This window comes from Polyergus mexicanus, unplaced genomic scaffold (assembly GCF_030449975.1).
Source record: "Polyergus mexicanus isolate NDT 795.1 unplaced genomic scaffold, iyPolMexi1.0 SCAF_6, whole genome shotgun sequence".
Lineage (NCBI taxonomy): Eukaryota > Metazoa > Arthropoda > Insecta > Hymenoptera > Formicidae > Polyergus > Polyergus mexicanus.
In genome coordinates this window covers 132,283-153,946 of record NW_027223326.1, presented here as the reverse complement: position 1 = coordinate 153,946, position 21,664 = coordinate 132,283, and the positions used below count along the sequence as shown (strand labels likewise).

The 21,664-nt window shown below is 38.5% G+C and overlaps 3 protein-coding genes across 4 annotated transcripts in view; 1 reads left to right on the top strand and 2 right to left on the bottom strand.

The window, feature by feature from the left end:
* LOC138934113 (protein trachealess-like) overlaps positions 1-1,122 on the bottom strand; it is an 87,080-nt gene extending 85,958 nt beyond the window's left edge. The window contains 1 exon segment of the mRNA XM_070297549.1: positions 402-1,122. Within this exon segment, the coding sequence (XP_070153650.1) occupies positions 402-700 (299 nt within the window). The 5' untranslated portion in view covers positions 701-1,122.
* Cog1 (conserved oligomeric Golgi complex subunit 1) overlaps positions 1-21,664 on the top strand; it is a 79,340-nt gene that overhangs the window by 23,323 nt on the left and 34,353 nt on the right. The gene's annotated exons all lie outside the window — the stretch shown is intronic.
* The window catches only part of LOC138933889 (klarsicht protein), a 46,950-nt gene continuing 29,850 nt past the window's right edge, over positions 4,565-21,664 (bottom strand). For both annotated transcript variants that reach the window (XM_070297042.1, XM_070297043.1), the window contains 4 exons: positions 20,881-21,044; positions 18,786-18,987; positions 13,658-14,058; positions 4,565-10,914 (listed from right to left, as the gene is read on the bottom strand). In XM_070297042.1, coding sequence (XP_070153143.1) covers positions 10,602-10,914; positions 13,658-14,058; positions 18,786-18,987; positions 20,881-21,044 — 1,080 coding nt within the window. In that variant the 3' untranslated portion in view covers positions 4,565-10,601. The remainder of the gene's footprint in view (positions 10,915-13,657; positions 14,059-18,785; positions 18,988-20,880; positions 21,045-21,664) is intronic.

Below are 21,664 nucleotides of genomic sequence, written 5' to 3'. Positions count from 1 at the left end.
AGAATTGGCACGATCATTGGGTGTGGACAATACTTTGAATCATAAATGTATAACCAGTTTTTTACAATAAAGTCTCGAATTTCGGGAAAAAAAAACCGCGGGAGCAAAGTTGTACACCTAATATTTAAAGGAAATAAAATTCTTTCTTATCGGAGCTTTATTAAAGTTTGATCGGTATCGCGCAAATAATTCGCGAATATATTTAAAGATAGAAAAAAATTAAACCCGACGATATCGTGTAAATTATTAAAGTTATAGCATCGTATACATTCTATTCTACTAAAATCATCGAGATTACGAAAGATAAAGGAAATTGAGAGGGGAAAAAGGGGACATGTACCATATCTCGGGAAGTCGCTCTTTTCATTCCGAGACGCGCGCGCGTTCCGGTACTAACTAACCTGGTAGGGAAATAGGGGAATCCCTGATGGACGTGCAAGTCCATGGGCATAGCGGGATGAGCGGGCCCATGATGCGCCGCGGCAGGCACGTACTCGCCGCCACCGGCCGACATGGGGGGCTGCATCATACCCGCGGCAGCGGCCGCGTGATGACCCGCGAGCATGGCCCCCCAATGGAAACCAGGTGCGCCCGGCATCGCCGACGGGTGCTCCAACTCGAGGGAACGGTGACTTCCGCCGGCACCACCGACGATACCACCCCCGGCTGCGCCTCCGGCACTTGCGCCTCCGCGGTGCATCCGCCACCCTTCCACCACGAATGTCGATGGTATCTCCGTCGTCTCGGTCGATCGCGCACTCTTTTCTTCCCTCTCTCTCTCTCTCTCGCTCTCTCTTTTCGATACAATTCACTCAAACGTTAATACCCACTTAAACACTGTGCGCGTGCCGCGTGTCACCCTCGCACCCTCACCCGCGCCCGTTCCACCCGCGCCGCGATCCGGGATAGGCCGCCGGCGGCCTTCTCCCGTCGACGAACGGGAGGGCTTTTCGATTCGTGCCGCGGATCTTTCGACCACCGCACCATTGACCATCGGTCCTTTAATCGCGCGTTATGCGGTACTTTCGTGGACGCTGCGCGAGCACCATGCGGCGAGTCGCGGCGTGACAGCTGGTGACACTGAGTACGGCGGTGACGCGACGACGGAGAACGCGACGACGGCGGCGGCGGCGGCGGCGGCGGCGACGCGACGGCGGATGCTGCGGGGGAGACAGGTGTCCGCGCCGTAGTAGCGTATCCTCTGGCGAGCCGCTGCAGCCGGACGGACCCGAACAGTGGCGCAGCCTTTAGCTCGGCCATGAATGACGCGCCGTATTCCGAGTTACTTGACGAAGGCGGAGCCTTCGGCCTACTCGCGCCCACGTGACACCTCCCGCCTCCATTCCCTCTCCTCGTCGGTACCCTCTTTCCTCCCCTCTCATCACCCTACAGACGACCACCCGCTTCACCCTCTCGCGACCACGTGTGCGCGCGCGCGCGCGCGCGCCCGCTCGAGTACGTTGTCTCCTCTCTTTCGCAGGTTGTTGTTGTTGTTTCCTTCCTCTGTGTTTGCATCCCTCTCCGCGGCTCCATTGAATTCTCGCTTGGTTCTCGTTGGTATCACCGAGAATCATCCCATATCGTATCGTATTCTCATGTCTCAATCTAATTTGTATAATTCAAGTATTCATAGGCGTCAGGGAACGAATTAATGAGACGATATAGATAAACTTGTCAGGGGTAGTGGAATGCGCTAACAAAATATGTATAAATGTCATTCGTTTGGATATTATGGATTCGAGTTTTAGGCGAGATATTTCATGATGAAAAAAATTAGTATCGAAAAAATTAATCTTCGGTTCTTTCCCCCCCTCTTCTTTACGCGTAAGAGAAATGTTGACCACGCTGCGGGACAAGACAAAAGCGGATCGACGAAACCGTATTAGAGACGCACGCTCGCTTTGGCGTAACACTTGTTGAGTCACTTCGCCGCCCTCTCGCAACTCAAGTAAAACGCGCCCCTTAGTGGACGCGTTTCATAAACGACGGCGAGGGAGGGGAGGTTTCGTATACGAACTTTACCATTCATTCGCACGATCGATCCAAGATTTAAGACGCATAACTAATTATTTCATATTATATACGCCACTTCGAATCTCACTGACACGCAGCGTTTTTTTGATAATACATACATTATCACCGTAATAATTGATTAAGCAAAAGAATTTAATACCTTTTTATGTCCGCTGCCGGTTTTTTTTTTTTTTTTTAATTTTCGACCGTCGACAAATTGTGTCGCACGACAATTGTGTTACTTTTTCTTAGAGGGTTTCGAAATTATTACTTCTAATCAGAGATTCGCCGCGCGCGAGTGGTAAATAAAAGCAAGCGACGACGCCTGTAACGTATACATTAAATCAGCTAGAGTTACCATCAGCCCCTCGAGTTGTAACCGGTCTACTACCGTAAAAAATTTAATCAAAATGCCCTCTTGGTAATTTACAGCTCGCCCAGCTTCTTAACCCTTGCCAGCCAAGGTGACTCCTCCGGTCGATGGGTGGAGTGGAGGCCTTGCTTAAGTAAGCCGAGTTGAAGTAAGGGGGCTGTGTGTGCGCAAGACGATAGAGAGGAAACAAACGAAAGTTAAGAAGGAACGGAGATAAATCCCGTAGGAGTCGTAGAAAGGCAGTAGGATGCGGCCCCGTTTGCTCTCTTTTCCGTAAAAAATAATTCAGTCCTCGCTGGGTTTGTCGTTAGGGTTCGTGAAATGGTTAAAGCTACAACTTGAATTTGCCAATTGAACAATATTCGCATCAATGCTATCGATTATTGTTGTCGTAAAAGCGTAATAATATAATAAGAAAGATTATTTCTTTGCTCCTCTTCAAAGATGTAACAATCTTTTCTTATTTCTTTGTGAAAAAAATTGGTCCAATAATATTGGGTGATTGCATAAGTTCGTGCCCGATTTAAATATAAACTTCAATAGATTATATTTTAGAGATAACACTTTTATTAATCAATTATATAGTCTCCATTCTTTTCTACAATGGTTTTCCAACGATCTATAAGCTTGTCGATTCCATTTTTGAAGAAAGAATTCGGTTTTTCTTGAAAAAAGTTTGTTGTTGGTTTTCGACAGCTTCCTCGGAATTGAGATTCTTGCCGTTTAAACTATTCTGCAAAGACCGGAACAGATAAAAATCTGAAGGCGGAATATCTGGAGAATATGGCGGGTGCTGCAGAATTTCCCATTGCAACTCCTGCAGTTTTCGCAGCGTCTGTTGAGCGACATGTGGCCTAGCATTGTCGTGGTGGAAGATGCGGCACCCACGTATCAAGCTTGGAAATGTATCCAAGCTTTTTTAAATGACGAAAAGCGGTTGAATTATCGATGTTCAGCCTCTCAGCAATATCCTCAGTTGTAATCCTTGGGTTTCTTTCCACTAAGGCATGCACAATGTCATCATCAATGCCAGAAGGCCGTCCAGAGCGGGGTTGATCCTTCATGTTGAAATCACCATTTCGAAATCTGCCAAACCACTTTTTGACTGTTCGGAGAGCAGGAGCGCGGTCCAAATAAACGCTTTGAATATTTTTTTGTGCAATCCCAACACTCACGCCTTTCCGAAATTCATATAGCATTACATGCCGCAAATGCACCTTTTCGTTCTCCATTTTTAATGATTTCTCTTATGCACAAATGGACTTATCTGAACAATGTCTGACGCTAAATCGACATAAGACAACGTCATCTATTCGGTGTAAGCAACAATTACCACACGAAAACAATAGAACTCCGCCGTGCAGTAACTTAATGCCATCTATGAAAATCGGGCACGAACTTATGCAATCATCCAATATTATTATCAATTTATTATTCAAAAATAACACAATAATATTATTAAATGTAATGTCATAATAATTACCATAATTTTTTCTATTATTTTACCAAGTATTGTTTCGAATCGATAAATCGAGCAGGCTATATTCACGAGAGCGCGACATTCGTTTCTTTCGAGCGGCAATAATAATTTATTTACAACTTTGACTTTTTTTTTATTGTTGGGAAGGGAGAGAGTACGGAGAGTGAACGTCGTCGTGCCATTAAGTAGATTCTCTTAAGGAGAAAAATTGTTTGGCTCTGGCCTACCTGTGGGTACAGGTGTGAGTCGTAATAACATGGCGAGAGTGCCCTTTAACCTCTAATATCCCTACCTTGGCGCCGACTTCACTAAGGCCGCCGCAAACGGACGTAGGAACACGGCAATCATCGTACCTCTGTATCAATTGCAGTCGCATTATTATCGCGGATATACTTGGCGTTGCTTGCCTCTCGTATCATTGAACTTTCGGCAATACGCCGCAATATCGCAAATTGTTGTCAGGATTGGCGACATGTATTATTTTCAAACATTCGCGCACAAAAAATGCGCTTCTTCTATTATATATAAATGCCATAATAAAGGCCTTGCTCGTCATCTCCGCGTAGGATTAAGGGTATGGAGTATAAAAAAAAACGCCTATGAATAAAAATCCAAAATTTATTCGAGATGTCTAAAGTGTATAGTATAATATTTGAAATCTTGAAGTATATTATCAATAAGGATATATATATATATATATATCCTTTACAATCGTACAGTGATATCATTCGTTGATATCATAAATTGTAACAAAAGTGTGTAATAGAAATCCGAAAGTAGACGAGTGCACCGCAAGAGTAATTGCACGGTAAGCTGAGCGAAACAATTTAATGATTTTATCGAGATTTATATAAATGTAGAAATGTTCTATGTGTTGAAATGAAAATGATTTCAATTTTTATTTTGAAAATGTCAAAAACATAAAAAAATTTTCATGAAAGAAATGAGGAAAATATACATATTATTTAAAACCAAGAAAATTTTGTTACACTAAAAAAATATTTTTGATACTTAATGATATTTTTAACAAAGTAAAATTGCGTTAATTATTAATGAAATTTTAGTCGTGAAATTAAAAGCAAATTAATAAAATCTTGGAAAGAAGAAATTAATAAACTAATTATTAGATAGTTTATGAATAATTACTACTTTATAATAAATTTGTATTCATCGCTTCTATTTGAGCTTTAAACACGCATAATCTAAATACTATATTAAACTCTCTTTATCGTTTTCATTATACCCTGTTCTTCTAATTCTAATAGAAGATTATTAAAAATTATGTCCGACTCGCGTGTCTCAATTAGAAGCGTTGCTACACACACACACACACATACACATCTATTTTTATTAAGTATACTATCGCTAATATTATCGCTAATTTTAGCGGTTTTTAAGACCGTCGTTTAATTTCTTAGCAAAAACTCGTGATACGCATCGCTAAAATTTTATCATTAATTTATTAAAAAGGTTTCCAATAATTTCTCTCTTGATTAATGCGAAAAATTGTTTCTAAACAAATTCGGATAAAACACGAAAATATTGTATTTTAAAAATATATTATCAATTCGTGCACTATCACAATGATTTCCGTAAGTTAAACGATGGTCGTCGAAGATACTGGATATCATAATACATTGTTCGCACTTATCGAACTGAATATTTCTTAATCTTTATTTTTATTTTTTTTTTTTTTCGTGGAGCGTCGCAATAACTATATACGGCTCCCTTTGATAATAATGAAAAAGGCACATGCAAAGTACACCTAATATAACCCATATAATATTCAATGATAAGCGTGATACGATCGTTACAATATTATCGAGTATTCCTTCAACCGCGTGCATGTAAAATAACATAAAACAGACAATAATATAAGTAACGTTTTGATTTTTCAGGTACTTTATACATATTGTTATCATTCATAGCGTACATAAAGGCAGATAAAATCATGTCGCCGTTCGTGATACGAAAATTAGATACGTTTGAAATGCCTAAACAAGTTATTGTTACGATCAAAAAAACCGCTTTAATTTTATCTTTGAATCTTTATTATTTTCTTGTGCCCTGTTCTAAAAAGAAATATCTTCCATCTAATACTATTTAATTTTCATTAGAAATTTGCAGCAATTAGATTGCATGAAAACAGCTGCAATAGCATTTTAAATATAACACACATTGTATAAAAAAAAGATCAAATTAACTAATAAAGGTAAAAAGAAAAAAAAAGTGTGCGATATTCAATTACTACAATCGTATAAATGTTATTTGTGTGTGTAAGTTTTCATATTAAATCGCTATGTTTTTAAAGTGCAAACTTACACTTGATTATCGAAGTCTTATATTCTTGTCAAGTCAGAGACTCTATTTTTTTTCGATTTTTCTTTTTCAAGCAATTTCGTTGCGATAACGGGGTGGGCGGGGGGGGGGAGGGACGACGATTGTATTGTTATATTAATATATCTTACAAAATTCGATGCCATTAAGCAGTCATTAATCTCTTCTAACAAAGAGCAACTAATCGTCATTCTTTCTTACGACAAATCTCTCATAAGGTGTACGTATATGTACTTTATTATTGAATAATTATGATTATTCAATAAATTCTTATCCTCGATAGCTATTCGTTTTTCGTATGCATGTTGCAAATTGATTTTGCTAAAAGAAAAGAGTAACGTTTTACGTGGACTCTACGTCTTTTAAGTAAGTCTGAAAAAAAAAAATAATTGGACGATCTCACACGTTAAAAATCAGTTACTCTCTCGCGCCGCTGAATTATTAATCGAGATTCGTAGGAAATAGCGCAACTAATACCCGTATCCATAGTCCTTCCTTATTTTAAGGACGGAGGAAGCCTCCATGAAGGATTCCTTGAATCTGCAAGGCCACCTTATTTCATAGATGGACCTCGAGTCTCCCTTTCAGAAGGAAGGAATATTTTAGGGATTTTTAGTGACCGATTGGAGGCAGCACCGTTTTATGCTGCCTGCAACTAATTTCATATATAACATATGAAAACTTTTTCGTATCTTCAAAAAATTCCACGGGATTTTCCCAATCGCGAATGTATCTTTTCGGAATCCGCCACAGAATCCGATTCTCTGGATTTTCGTCTTCAAATCCACCGTCAGAATCATTTAAAAATTCATTGTCCATTATCCCTTTTTCCTTTATACACTTTCAGTTTGAGAGCGCGACAATAAATAACCACAAAACCACAAATGTAACGAAACTAACTTTTGGAGGTTATATTTGGTTATATTCTGCGTATCGTCTGCTAAAAAGGTCGCATCACTCCTCAAGGAAGCTCGTGACTTTCCTTGAGATAAGGGAGCCAATAAGATTCCTTGTTCGGTCAAGGAAAGTTTATGAAACGTGGAACGAGGAACAAGGAATCCTTATTCCTCAAGGACGGACTATGAATACGGGTATAAGATATATTCCCGTACAAATTAGGCCACAGGAACTATCTCGCAGATTGCTAGTGTCTAACTACAATAGATTTTCGACTATGATATAAGAATGAAAAAGAAGAACTCCTATTCGAACTACAATTTCGTTAAAACATCGCGCAATTGTATTTGTATTGAATTACGGTCTTGATAAAAATCAACGTCTATTATTACAACGAGGACGATAGTCAAGATAGAAGACTATAATCGAAAGAAGACTCCATCTCCACTTTCATTACAATTAAAAAGAAAAGAAAAAAGAAAAAAAAAACCTTATTTTCTCTTGTAAATTTACCTTACACACGTCCATGTTAAAAACAAAAACAAGTATTCGGATCAACTCATTCTGTTTCTCGCGAATCTAACTTCTCTCGCACATCATTTCGCAATTCATCTAACGCTCGTTAATCGAGATAATCGCTATTATTTGCGATTTATTGCGACACGTCAGGAGAGATGTACAAAGGCTGTTCTTATTATCCTGCCCCAACTCTCTCTTTCTCTAATATGTCTCTTAAAGAGCACGTTATACTCTTTAAAATAAAATATGTAAAACTTCTGCTATATTATTGATGCGATGTTTGTACTGCATCTCTCTCTTTCTCTCTCTCGAGAATATGAAAAACACACTCGTTTTATTATATATTACTGTGTGAATTTCTCGTCAAAGAGATATCGATACTGAATAGTACAATATCTCTAATTAATGCAACTCTCTATCAAATCGAGTCTAAGCATAATAATATAACCGTGAATACCTCGATTTCTATGTAAAAACAATCGTGATAAAACTTTGCTCAACGAATATTCATACCATAATTGTTGGCGATCACATACCGTTCATATAAAATATAAATCGACGTGTTAGACCATCCTTTGTCAATAATAATGAGAACTCGCAAAGTATCTAGCTAGCAAAGTAACGGTGATTTGATACTTGGCAAATGTTTATAATTCTATTTCATAAAGAAAGATACACGTTTGTTATTATTTTTTTTTTATCACGATATTGTTTAAAAATTTTTTTTGAAACACGCGCGATATCAATTCACTATTACTTTATATAGTTGCAATTGTTGTGTTCGCTCTCTCTCTCTCTCTCTCTCTCTATCTCTATGTAGTCCGTAAAATATCAAGACGGACTTACCGAAGATAATCGCCTCTCTCTTATGAGGATCTTAAGATCTGCACAGGTATATAGATCGGGATCGTTACGTGTAATACGCTTACATAGTAAGCATTAGGCAAATTGTAAATTTGCGATAAAACTGGGGCACTAAGGCGTCCCTCGTTACTTGGCATCGCGTATGTATGTGTATAAGTTCAGAATGGCTTATTACTTTCGGCATATACAATATATGTATAAACCGAATCATTCGCTCTTACATCATTTTCCTTCTCTCTCAAAAAGACTTTACAAAATAGATCTCCACAAATTATGTCCTCGTACACATCATTCTATATCAAAAATTCTTTCGATATCTTTTCAAAAATGTCTTGCAAAAATTATTTCTCTTTTCGCGGGAAAATAATTTTTTCGCCTCTTAGCATACAAGTCGTTCTCTTTAAATCTATTTACATACAGATATCTTTTTTTATTTGCTCAATCAAAGTGCCTTCAAATATCAAAGACACACCCCCGTTATTAAAGAAAATCAATAAATCTTTTTACGATTATTTTTTACGAGCTCTCGCTAATCTTTATGTTAATGAATCGTTTATAATCTTAAACGCGCGTATATATGTCTCTCTCGTGAAAAGCTCATATACGAGAAAATGACTGTTAAAATATATCACAATCTAAAATTTTCGATCATGTCGAAAAACAAAATACATACTGTCCAATTATATGTATATATGACGTCAAGATATCGTCAGCAAATTGTATATTATTATTCGCTGATGATATAAAAATGAAACAAACTAAAATGGAAGAGAGGTGCAAAATATTTCAGGAATGCTATAAACGCGCATGCAATAGATGCTAAACTGTATATATTATATGCACACGCATCCAAATTATTAATGTGCTAATTGTAAGTAATATTTATTACTCGCAATGCATGAGAAATAGCTTGTCGGAATGGAAATTCCACTTTCTATCTGAAATCGGTATATACAGTATCAATTATCGTGCACGTGTCCCACAAGAAATTTGTATGCACAAGCTGTTTTTTTTTTTTTTGGACATTAATAGTATCTAATATAGCATCCTCTTTGAAGTATTAGATATTTCGTACAGTTTTTGTGATATATATCGAATTAAAAGAAATGTGTTAAAATTCGTTGTCACAAACGAAAACCGCTAGAGGCGGTAATGTCGGGAGAATGTTTGAAACAAATAGGAAGCTTAATCTGAAATCCAAGTACCATTCCCCCGGTGAAATTCAATGTAAACGAACTCTCCCTTTCAAAACTCTTATAAAGTCCATATTACGCCATCGATTTATTATCTCTTCTTCAACGAGAAGACTTGTATATTATCTTCCCTTCGAAGAATAATATATAGTGGATAAAATATTGTATATATAATATATGATCTGTATATATATGTACATATATAAATAAATATTTCAACAATAACATAAACTGCTGACTCGCGCAATTCAGAACGATGAGAAAAAAAATCATGCACCGGTATGCATGAATTTATGTCGTCTCATTCTTGTGTACAGATACTAAAATATATCCTTCAGAAGCAGCATATCTCTGGATATTCTCAATTACGACATTCGAGAGATTCGCGACCACATTATCTTCGTGCAAAATTTAATCAGTTGCTTAACCGCGAAAAAAATATCACTTCTTCTATGAAATGTACTCTTCGTTTTCCTATATTACGTAGTTTGACCAAATATTTTTAATAGCTTATACGTCATAACTTGTGAGCAGAAGTTGTGATCTTTTTATATATATATCGGTAAAAAATTTCGCGTATATAATTCGATAGTGGAATAAAAATAAATAAAAATATCACGCCAGGCAGTGGAGTAATCAGTCGTTGAGCATGACACATGTATCGTCTCTCGAATGCGTCGCCGAATTCAGGCATTTAAAATCTAATAATACGTCGATAGAGCTTGCGGAAAAAAAAAAAAAAAAAAAATCACAAACAACTTTACACCGCGGACTTAATCGCTCCAATTAACGATACCGCGCGCGTATCGGAATGGATATTATATTTATTATCCATTAAAAAAAAAAAAAAATTGATCCGTGGCGTCGATATTTTTTTCGATTACGCGTATATCACGCGCATATATACCACCTTTCGTATATTCGCTCATACGGGCGGCAGTCCTTTGGGATGATCGCGAGACCAAGTGGGGGACAAGAGCGTAGATAGCGTAGTCTCGCAACAGTTCGGCTTCAAAAAGTATTCGACGCACATCAGGACAACCTGCAGGCAGACAAGGACGAAACAGCAGCACTTTGAACACTTGAAGATTCGCCAGATCCAGCTCCGAGGAATAATAGGCTCGCTATCGGGGTTGTCGCCCTTAGCAACGTCCTCAGCATAGTCCTTCGTGATTGACGCAGATTCCGCGTCGCTTTTGAGCATATCGGCATCATGATCACATGCTTTCTTGCGCTTGCTAGAAAATAGAAAAACAAGAAAACCAAATATTTGAATGGTCGATACGATGGCGGGACTCGTATGTTCAACGCCGCAAAGTACAATACGTGATAATGAAATATTTGTTGTCTTGTTTTTATTTAAATTATTATTTTTATATTATTTTGGATTATTATTAATCATTTATTATTTTATTATCATTACTTTTTTATTTATATCACAACGTACAATACTTTTCCGCATCTCGATATATGTATACTGTAATAACATATCATATATTGTATATTATTAATTTTATTTAATATATCATAACTTACTTGTCGCGTTTTTCTCTTTCATGAGTTTTATTACCTTGCGAGCCTATATTTGGATTGTTATTTTTGTAATAGTTTAAATTTTATTTATTATCATTTTATTCATATTATTATTTTATTTATAACTCGTAAGAAATTTTTTCGTGCTCTTTTATATATTATAACATATACCATAACTTACTTACTTACTTGTTCCTTTTCTGAATTTTTCAATCTTGAATCGTAATTTTATTTAATTATACGTATGACACTTTGATATAAATCTTGTTTCGTTGAATAATGTGTTAATGTGATAGTCATAGTCGATATAGTCGATTACTTTAGAGGAGAAACTTGAACGAGTTTGCTCTGCAACTGCGAGAAATTAATTTATGCCGTCCCACGGGTCATGATAATAAGGAGTAAACCGTTAATAGCAAAGTTGGCCGGAAAATCAATTTGGAGATGCACGTAACTTGGAAGTTGCGAGATTGCGCTTGCAATTATATATCTAGTGTTGTTATCCTGCTTCTTCATTAACATTATTACACATAAATGCACGATTATTTAACTTTTCTGCGCTAATATTCGCCTCCATCTCTGCGCTTTAATTTGAGCAGACGGCAAGACGAAGAAAGACTTAAAACATCGCGTTGCCGTTAAAATCTAACTGTTTACACATTTTACGAGGTGAGGTGAAAAAGAAGAAACAGAACGTGGAGAAAATCATCGATTGCGGAAAATGGCGCAGGGTTTTTATACCGGTTTTTTTTATGACTCGGCGTGGCAGATGCTTCACGATGCCTGCGAAGACTAAATCTCATCTCGCCATCACCGAGCGGTGATTGAAGGTGGCTATAAAAACATCTTTAAAACAAACTTAAATAAGATATTCGCGGTGATAATTGGAATCTCAAGTAATTGAGTCGACGAAACAACGGCATAAAATTGTATTTGTTGAATGAGGGGAAAAAATTCCATGCTCTCTACTGGGTTTTCGCGCGGCGTGGCTAATGCGTTATTTAATTCACTTTCGAATCACTCGGATAATAATCATTATCGTCGTTTTCTTAATCAACGTTAATGCTGGCTATGATATAACGCGTATTTTTCCGGCATAATAATATTGCAGAATGTTAGGAGTCTGAAAGAATGCAAAAAATTACGGAAAACGGCGCAGCTTATAAAGAGAACTGCAATTCGCTTTATCGTCTAAATTTTCCTTTATGTTTTAACGTAAGATGTGTAATGTAATCATAAGAGACGAGATGCACAGTCGTCTCTCGCTCGGAAAAGTTCTTATATTCAAATGAGTAGCCGTCTAATGTCTAGCGCTATGGACCAACGACCTCGCGCGCGTCCCCACATCTAAATAGTCGCCTTCATTCTTCACTTCCCATTTCGACGTTATGCAAATGGAATGCGAGCGAGAAGAAGGCGTTTCTTAATCCCGTGTGAACCAAGTCTCATTCTCAAATATTGTACTTTGATAAATTTGGGCGAGCACTTGCTCGTTTATCCGATTCGATTCGATCGTGTCTCATTCAAATAAACGTAAATAACATCGTAAATAATGCAATATTAATTATATTAGATCCTTAACGCAATGCCATTTACGCTTTTCACGCGTAAGAATCTTTATACTCTCGGATGAGGATGAAAACAATTTTGAAGCATCGAACCGTTATAAAAGAGATCTTTCGATCTCGAGCCTTATCTATTAGGTGTACAAATAAGTTTCCGCCGTTTTTTATCAAAAATTGGGCATTTATTGTGAAAGAACGCAACTTAATGTTTTGAGTCACTCCCAATGTAAGTGCAAGTTCTTCTTGCGTTTGGCACGAATCTTGATCCAATAATGCTTCCAATTCCGCGTCTTCATACACTTTCGGCCTTCCGCTACGTTCTTTGTCTTCGATGTCAAATTCACCGTTCTTAAACTTTTTTTTTGAAACCACTCACGACAACTTCTCTCACTTAAGGCAGCCTCACCATATGCTTCTACAAGCAATCGATACGCCTCAGCTGCAGATTTCTTCAAATTGAAGAAGTAAATCAAAAGTTGCCGCAAATGACGCTTATTCGGCTCAAAACTCGACATTTTCGCACACAAAAGAATATATTATACTGATAAAAAATCACTAATATTTTAAGGTTATGTTATTGACGGTTATGATGATGTCCAATCTTACGATAAGGACGTTTTACATCTGACAATTTTAACCATAACTTACTGGTGGCGCCAACTTTTGTCAAACGGCGGAAACTTATTTGTACACCTAATAAATATCTGGCCTTATCTAAATATTCGTCAGGATTTAAGAGACTTTAAGAGACAATTATTGCAAGGTAAACGAATCCCCGTTGCGGCTCTTAGTAAACCAAAACGAACGCGATATTTTTCTTATAACGGTCCACAATACCCTGCACCGGAATATGATAAAAATCGACGACAATAATCGTACTTACTCCGCAGGATAATGAATCTGATTGGCTGCCGTACGCTTGGTGGCACGCGTATCCATGTTCGCCGCCGCCGTGCGTACAACGAGCTCCCTGCACTGCTCTTGCAAATTGCGCAGGTCGCTCTCGGCGTCCTCGTATCTCCTCCACAGTTCGACCAGGGCCTTGCTGCTCGGCCCGAGCTGTGCCTCCAAGTTACGCCTTATTCTGCGAAGATTCGCTAACCTGTGCTCGCGCTTGCTCAGCTCCCGTTCGCTTCCGCTTCCGTCGGAGATCCCGCTATCGGAGAGGGATCCGCCCTCCTGCGTAAGATTGCTCGCGGAAGTAGCGGCAAATTTTACGCAGCGCATCTCCTCCGTCGTCGTCGTCGTCGTCGTCGTCGTCGCGTCATTCAGCACCGCGTCATTCTGAAACATGACAATCGCGAAGCGCGGATAGTTAACAATCGAGTTATTCGATGAATATCGACATAAATCACGTGATGTAATAAGAAAATTATTCGCTCTTTATTAATAATACGCTTAATGCAATTAATGTATTAAAAGTGCAGTCTCTAACTAATTACTGCAATATTTATCGAGCATAAAAGTAGCTTAAAAAAAGAATCTTGCCAACAGACTTTACAATGAAACGGCAACGGATCCTGAACGAGGTCCTGATAAGTGCGGGTATATCCGGGATAGGACACGATATCGAATATTGTATAATCCACTCTTGCGCATCACCGGAGGGCATCGAAAAGCGTATAAGACGATTATATAGAGTACGGAGAGAGAAAAGGGGGAGAGAGAGAGAGAGAGAGGGGGGGGGGCAAAAAGACGAAGGCGTAAGGTGGAATAACGCGGAGACGCTAGATGCTAAATTGATCGCGATACGTCAACCAACGTTTCGGAAGATTTGCATACCATGTTTGCGATAACCGTTGCGAACGTACCGAGTTCAGAGACCTATTCAAATTTTTTATCGGCACGATTCTCTCTTCTCTTTCTCTCACATTCTCACGTATAAATGAATAAAGAATAAATCATCACTATATATTTTCGCAAGAGAAATATGCATCTTGGATCCAGATACGTTTGTACTATGAAAGAGCGACAGCATGGCGCGAATACTGGCGAGAATGCCAATAGTAGCCGGTCGAATAGTAGACAGACAGCCGAGAGAAAGAGAGAGAGAGAGAGAGAGGTAGGGGTGGCTGCGTAGAAGAAAGGGTAGGTTTAGGCTGTTTGCAACGGTGGAGGGAGGGACGGAGGGAACGAGCCTCCGGTAATGAAAAGCGCGATCCGCATACCAAGTAGCAACCTTCAACCTCACCTATATATAAGTCGGTATATTCTTCCTCTCTTTCTCTCTCTTTCTTTCTCGTATAACAGATAGTAGGTACGAAGTGAGTCGAGACGGAATCCACACCGGGGTCCGAAAGACCAATCACGCGCGAGAAAACTGCAAGAAACTTCTTATTTCCGGTTATATTCGCAAAACACACACACACACACACGCAAAAAAATCGACTCATTTATCTGCTAACGTAAAATCCGGCCCGATCCTCGAAAGGTGATAAAAACGAGAAAAAATGCGAGATTTCGCAAAATTATTTTTATAATTATATGTATTAAAGCATTGGAGAAAAAAAAAAAAAAAAAAAAAAAAAAAAAAAAAAAAAAACTCGTTTGAAAGCGTATATTTTTCTCAAAATAGTATATATATTTATTATAGGTATATTTACTGTTAGAGGATCGAAAGTGCGCGATTGATAAACTTGTTCGCGTAGCAAAAGAGAATTTTTAGCGACGACACGAACTACAAGCGCAGACCGGACAGCAGCCTCTCTCGTTCCACCCCCCCCCCTCCTCCCCCCATACATCGGCTGATATTAAATTTGTATTTTTACGCTGATTCCACGGGCCATTCCCGTACGTGACGCGAAAGGGAATCGTTCGGGCGATTAACGATCCGAGTTCCCTAGGGATAGCCGCTGGGCTCTGAGATGGCCAACACCCTCGACGGCAACTCGGACTCGCTGTATCCCGGCGCCGAAACTTATATTCTCCTCCAGCTTCCTATACAGCAGCGGCTCTCGCACATATGTAGGTACATGGGCTAATATTTTATTTACTACCTATCAAAACTTATGAATTTTTTTGCGGCTTGTAAAAAAACCAGCTGTCTCGGCCCGAACTTATCGCGCAATTCTATTAGTTTCGAGACGATTGAGATAATACAGGAAAAGAAAATATATGCGCGCGATACTCGTATACGAAAATCACATTTCTATAAAATATTTTTATAATTTTATAATTTATCATCTCACGCTCTCCGCCGTCTTGGGAATAAAAAGCGCAAGGAAATAAAGAATTGTAACGTTACAAGGAAAAGAAAGACTGTAATGTCGAGTGCTTTATCGTAGCCTTCCCTCTTCTTCGGCTCTCAGAGACAGGGATGGTTGGAGAAAAAGGGGGGAAGGAGGGGGAAGACGAGAGAACTGTTGTAAGAAAAAGATGGAAGAAGAGAGAGACAAAGAGAGAGAGAGAGAGAGAGAAAAAAGGAGAAGCGTAATGTCAAGTGCATGAAATTATTCCCTCGAGTGCTGTAGATCGGCGAGACTAAGAACTTTCCGGATTATACCGCCTTGACGGGAGTTTGAATACGTTAAAATATAGACGCGATACACATGGAAAGGAGAAGAAACGAGACGAAAGGAAAGGCTCCTATTATTGGTGAGAGAGTATTGTGTCGCGAGTCGTACGTCTTCTTGACAGGCGAAATGAGCATAGGGACAATTGGAAATTGTTACGAAGCACCTACAACCGATACGTCGACGTCGACAACAGAGTCAGATACAGGTTGTCAAAAATACCCTCGGCTTATAAATAGAGCAATATTATATATAATATCTTTCGTACCAATAATTTTCTTGCAACGAAAAAAATTAAATTTAATTCTCGTAATTCTCGTAATGATATTACATACTTAATTATAAACATTCATACGGTGCTTATGATTACGATATTCAATATTATATTGGGTGATTGCATAAAAGTTCGTGCCCGATTTAAATATAAACTTCAATAGATTATATTTTAGAGATAACACTTTTATTAATCAATTATATAGTCTCCATTCTTTTCTACAATGGTTTTCCAACGATCTGTAAGCTTGTCGATTCCATTTTTGAAGAAAGAACTTGGTTTTTCTTGAAAAAAGTTTGTAAGGTGGTTTTCGACAGCTTCCTCGGAATTGAGATTCTTGCCATTTAAACTATTCTGCAAAGACCGGAACAGATAAAAATCTGAAGGCGCAATATCTGGAGAATATGGCGGGTGCTGCAGAATTTCCCCATTGCAACTCCTGCAGTTTTCCTGCAGCTTATTCCTTTCAGTCGGGAGATGCGGCACCCACGTATCAAGCTTGGAAATGTATCCGAGCTTTTTTAAATGACGAAAAGCGGTTGAATTATCGATGTTCAGCCTCTCAACAATATCCTCAGTTGTAATCCTTGGGTTTCTTTCCACTAAGGCATGCACAATGTCATCATCGATGCCAGAAGGCCGTCCAGAGCAGGGTTGATCCTCCATGTTGAAATCTGCCAAACCACTTTTTGACTGTTCGGAGAGCAGGAGCGCGGTCCAAATAAACGCTTTGAATATTTTTTTTGTGCAATCCTAACACTCACGCCTTTCCGAAATTCATATAGCATTACATGCCGTAAATGCACCTTTCCGTTCTCCATTTTTAATGATTTCTCTTATGCACAAATGGACTTATCTGAACAATGTCTGACGCTAAATTGACATAAGACAACGTCATCTATTCGGTGTAAGCAACAATTACCACACGAAAACAATAGAACTCCGCCGTGCAGTAACTTAATGCCATCTATGAAAATCGGGCACGAACTTATGCAATCATCCAATACGAATAGCTTCTATCGGATACGTGGATATCCGCGAAGAACCGAGCAGTACGTCTTCCTGACAAGGTAAACGAGTAGGGTCCGATCGAAAATCGCGGTCGCGGACTCTACCACCGCTCGCCGCTGCACCTTCAACTATTCTCCTTTACGTTTATAAAGCAAAGAACCCAACGTAAAACGGGCTTGCCAAGAGATTTACTTTATATGCAAATTAAAGACGGATATGGTGGAAATAGGGGGATGTGATGGCGTTTAACGGAGACGCGATATCGACAAGTATCATCTGTCAAACGTACCCCTCCGACCTAGCCCCCCCCCCCTCACTTCTTTTCCCTCCTTCGAGTAACCTCGAGCGTGTTCAGGCTAGTCGAAGATTTATCTCTTGACGCGCGCCATATGTGTGTATATACAATATAACGCAATATGCGTATACAATACTGTCGTGCACGTGTAATTTTTACTTTCTGAATGATTTTAACACTGAAAGATGTACAAATATATTTTTTACTATCATCGAACGATAAAACAAAAGAAAAAATAAGAGATACGCATGACTTATTCTAAACTAAAGCATTATCGGAATAATAAATTGGATAGTTCGATACGATTCGAGCAAGATATTTATAATTCCATTGGTTAATAGCGCGTATGGTAATCGAAAGAAGGAGAGAAGGTCGATACGGTATCTCTGGCAAAATCTGTACCGCGCAATCCGAGGAACGCAATTTGCAAAGCGATTTAGCGTGACGTATCGGAAATACGGGATATAATACAATCCGCATTATAATCTCGCTGTCCTTTAGCTAAGTTACATCCCCGGGACCCGCGACTCTCCCAATCTATGCGGGGAAATGGTTTTATGCACACAAGCGATACCTCTGGGAACCGTTACCCCATCCATCCCAGCCTTGAATAATTGCTAACAGCCATCTAACCGATTGAAAATCAAGAACGACGCGATGGGGATATCTGACAAACGATTTGGGAAGAATTTCGTAGTTTGCTAACTTTAATCTTGTCATATTGAGAAATATTATAAGTATACGATAAAAAAGGATTCGCGCCAATTAAAAGAGAATATAATTCAAATTCTTATATAACTTTGAAAATGATTACTATATTATACAATATAATATATACGAAATTCTACTATTATATTTTTCGATTAAATGTGATCAATCAGAAAAGATTCAATTTTTAATTTTCAATTGGGAACAATACCTGACAATCGACGTCTTGTTTCTCGGACAGAAGTCGGGCGTAGTAACTAACGGAGGAAGTGATTCTCGGAGTGGCTCCCGCTTGCACGGCTACGTCCAAGACCGCCAAAGATTCCTTGTCCCTCTGTAGAGCGGATTGGAGTTCGGCCAAGCATGTACCAAACTGCTGTACGTCTTGCAAGGCGCGCAACTGCTGATTACATCTGAAAAGAAAATGTGCCGTTGCGCATATTTATAAACTGCATCGCATTGCAAAAGCTATTACAGTATAATGATTACGCGAATTTTTTCGCGTTACATCATAGATACATAAAATATCAATATAATATTTTAGAAGATATTATTAACACTTTGAGAGAAAGAAAAATCTCTTTTTCTTTATTTCGTTTATTTCATATGAATTATTCATTACTTCTCGAAAGGGTGAATATAAAGAACGCGAAGCAAATTTGTGCAGAAAAATCATTCGAGTCAATACAATAAAAAACGGAAAGAGAGTAAAGCCGTTGCGTAAACATTAAGACGCCGAATTATTAGTAGGCCCCCTCCCCCTCCGGCACTATCGGCAAATAAAAACACTTTATTCCAGGTCAATCTGAACGTCCCTAGTGAATGTAACGAATAAATCGAGGAAGACTGGTTGTGCCTCTTTCCCGCATTGGCGTATCCGCCAATAGTCAGTAAGGCGAAAAATTGATACGTTTATCAGATATAGATATTTTTACATTCATAAAAATTTTGTATAGCATCTCTTTGTTTTACAGATAGTAGATTGTTCATTAATTGTGCGAATAACTCGAAAGATTCGACAACTATTCTTCGCGGAAATCATCTCCCGCCACAAGAATAGAAGTGTCTTTCCATATCAAACGTAGGGATAGGATTGACCTCTGCAAATCCTAATGGGTCAGTGGTAAACCCGTTTGAGAATGGCCTTAAACCCCTATCAAAGAGGGGACTCTCGAATGCTCATATGGAAATTAAAAGGGGGTTGTAATGATCGCGCTAACTATTCTTCGCTTACTGGAAGAAAAGTATCGTTGCAAAAATATAATTTGTATCATTTTCCAAGACATTTCATGATTTAGTAAATAAATAAATAAACGTAAAAAAAACTGCAGACCGTGAAAACGTTTTAGAAAATTTTTGACGACTAAATTAATTTCGATATTAAATATTTTAATGTTTAGAGATCACTTTCTCTCTCTACCTTTGTAAATTAAAATTACTTACATTTTCAAAATTAAAATTTTTAATTAAATTTATACTTACATTCTAAAAATTAAAATTTAATTATTCAGAGTGAATTAAAATTAGAAATGTATAATTTGAAAAAGATTTATAAGATAATTTATTTAACGTTTCATACCGATAAAATATGGGTAAGATTGAGAAAAAAAAAAGAGAGAGGAAAAAAAAAAGGATATCGCAGAGAATCGAATATTGCACTGATCCTTTGAATCACGGACCTGTTCGCTTTTCTGTCGGAGCCGTCACGTAGAAAAGGTCCGTGATTAAACGCGATCTCCGTTAAAGCTAGTAATCCCGCGACACGGGTCAAAATCCCAACGAGAAGAGCCCTTACTGGCGGTACCTATGCCGCTCTCGGTTTCCGCTGTTTGCTTTAGTGGCTTCATTACCTCTCAAAATATTTGCCTAACGTCACACGTCGACCGGCAAACGGCCAGTCGATGATCCAGTACCGACTATTCTGTACGGGATATATAACGTTGAACCCCGCAGTCAAGATATACTTCAAATTAATCAAGGAAGCTATCGAATCGTTTCTCGTATTAATATAGCGTGATTTCCCCAAAATCTACATCAAGTCATATATTGTATTAACAGGCTTTTATTCACGAAAATAAATTTCTAATTAATCATTTGTACGTTTATAAAACAATCAAAGTAAAATAAAATCAATTTTTAATTTACAGCTTAGAATACAGTTCATATATATATATATATATATATATATATATATATATATATATATATATATATATATAAACTGTATTCTAAACAGTAAATTAACAGTTTATTTTGTTTTATATATATATACGAGTTGTGTGTAATGTGCGAAACTGATCACTCACTTTTGATAGGTCTCGTCATATATCCTATAAAGATCCGCCACGCCGTCCTTGAGGGTTGTGCAGATTAAGGACGCGGATGCACCGAGATCGGTGATCAGTCGATGCGTAGAGACATTCAATGCGAGCATCGCTGTCTTGCGGTCATTCAGAACAGCTATATCGGCCTGCAAACATAAAATATACATTTTTAGTAGCTGGTTGGCTCGCGCCTAACTCAAACGAATTACCCGCGCGATGCAGGGACAAACGCGCAAGGGTCGCCGGAGGGTGAAGGTGATGTATAAAGTGGCCACGGACTAAGAACTCCTGCTAAGAACACACAAAATACACGTGGTAAATCTAAGTGAGATATTTTTTTTTTTTTTTTTTCATGTACCGTATACATGGAAATACTTTCTTGACATGTATGCCGATTGATAACATTCCGTGGTTTATTTATTCTCGTGTCTCCTAAATTGATTTTACGGAAACGTATAAAAGAGTCAGCATTTCATATAATACTCGATAGATGGCGCATCGATATGGCAAACACCGTTCGGTAGAAGAGAACTAGAGAAATTACTGTTAAAGAACGGAAGAGACGAGGATATAAGACGCGCGAGATGACCGCAAGGACGAGCTTTACGAGCTTCCCTAAGGTCTCCTCCTCGTCACGCGATGAGCGAGGGAAATGGAAGAGAAGAGAAGAGAAACGCCGGGCTCTCGTTTTCGTTCTCTTACGTCGCGCCCTACGTCGCCGTCGTAAACCTGGGTTTATTTATGCGGTCCTCGTCGCGTAGCGCAT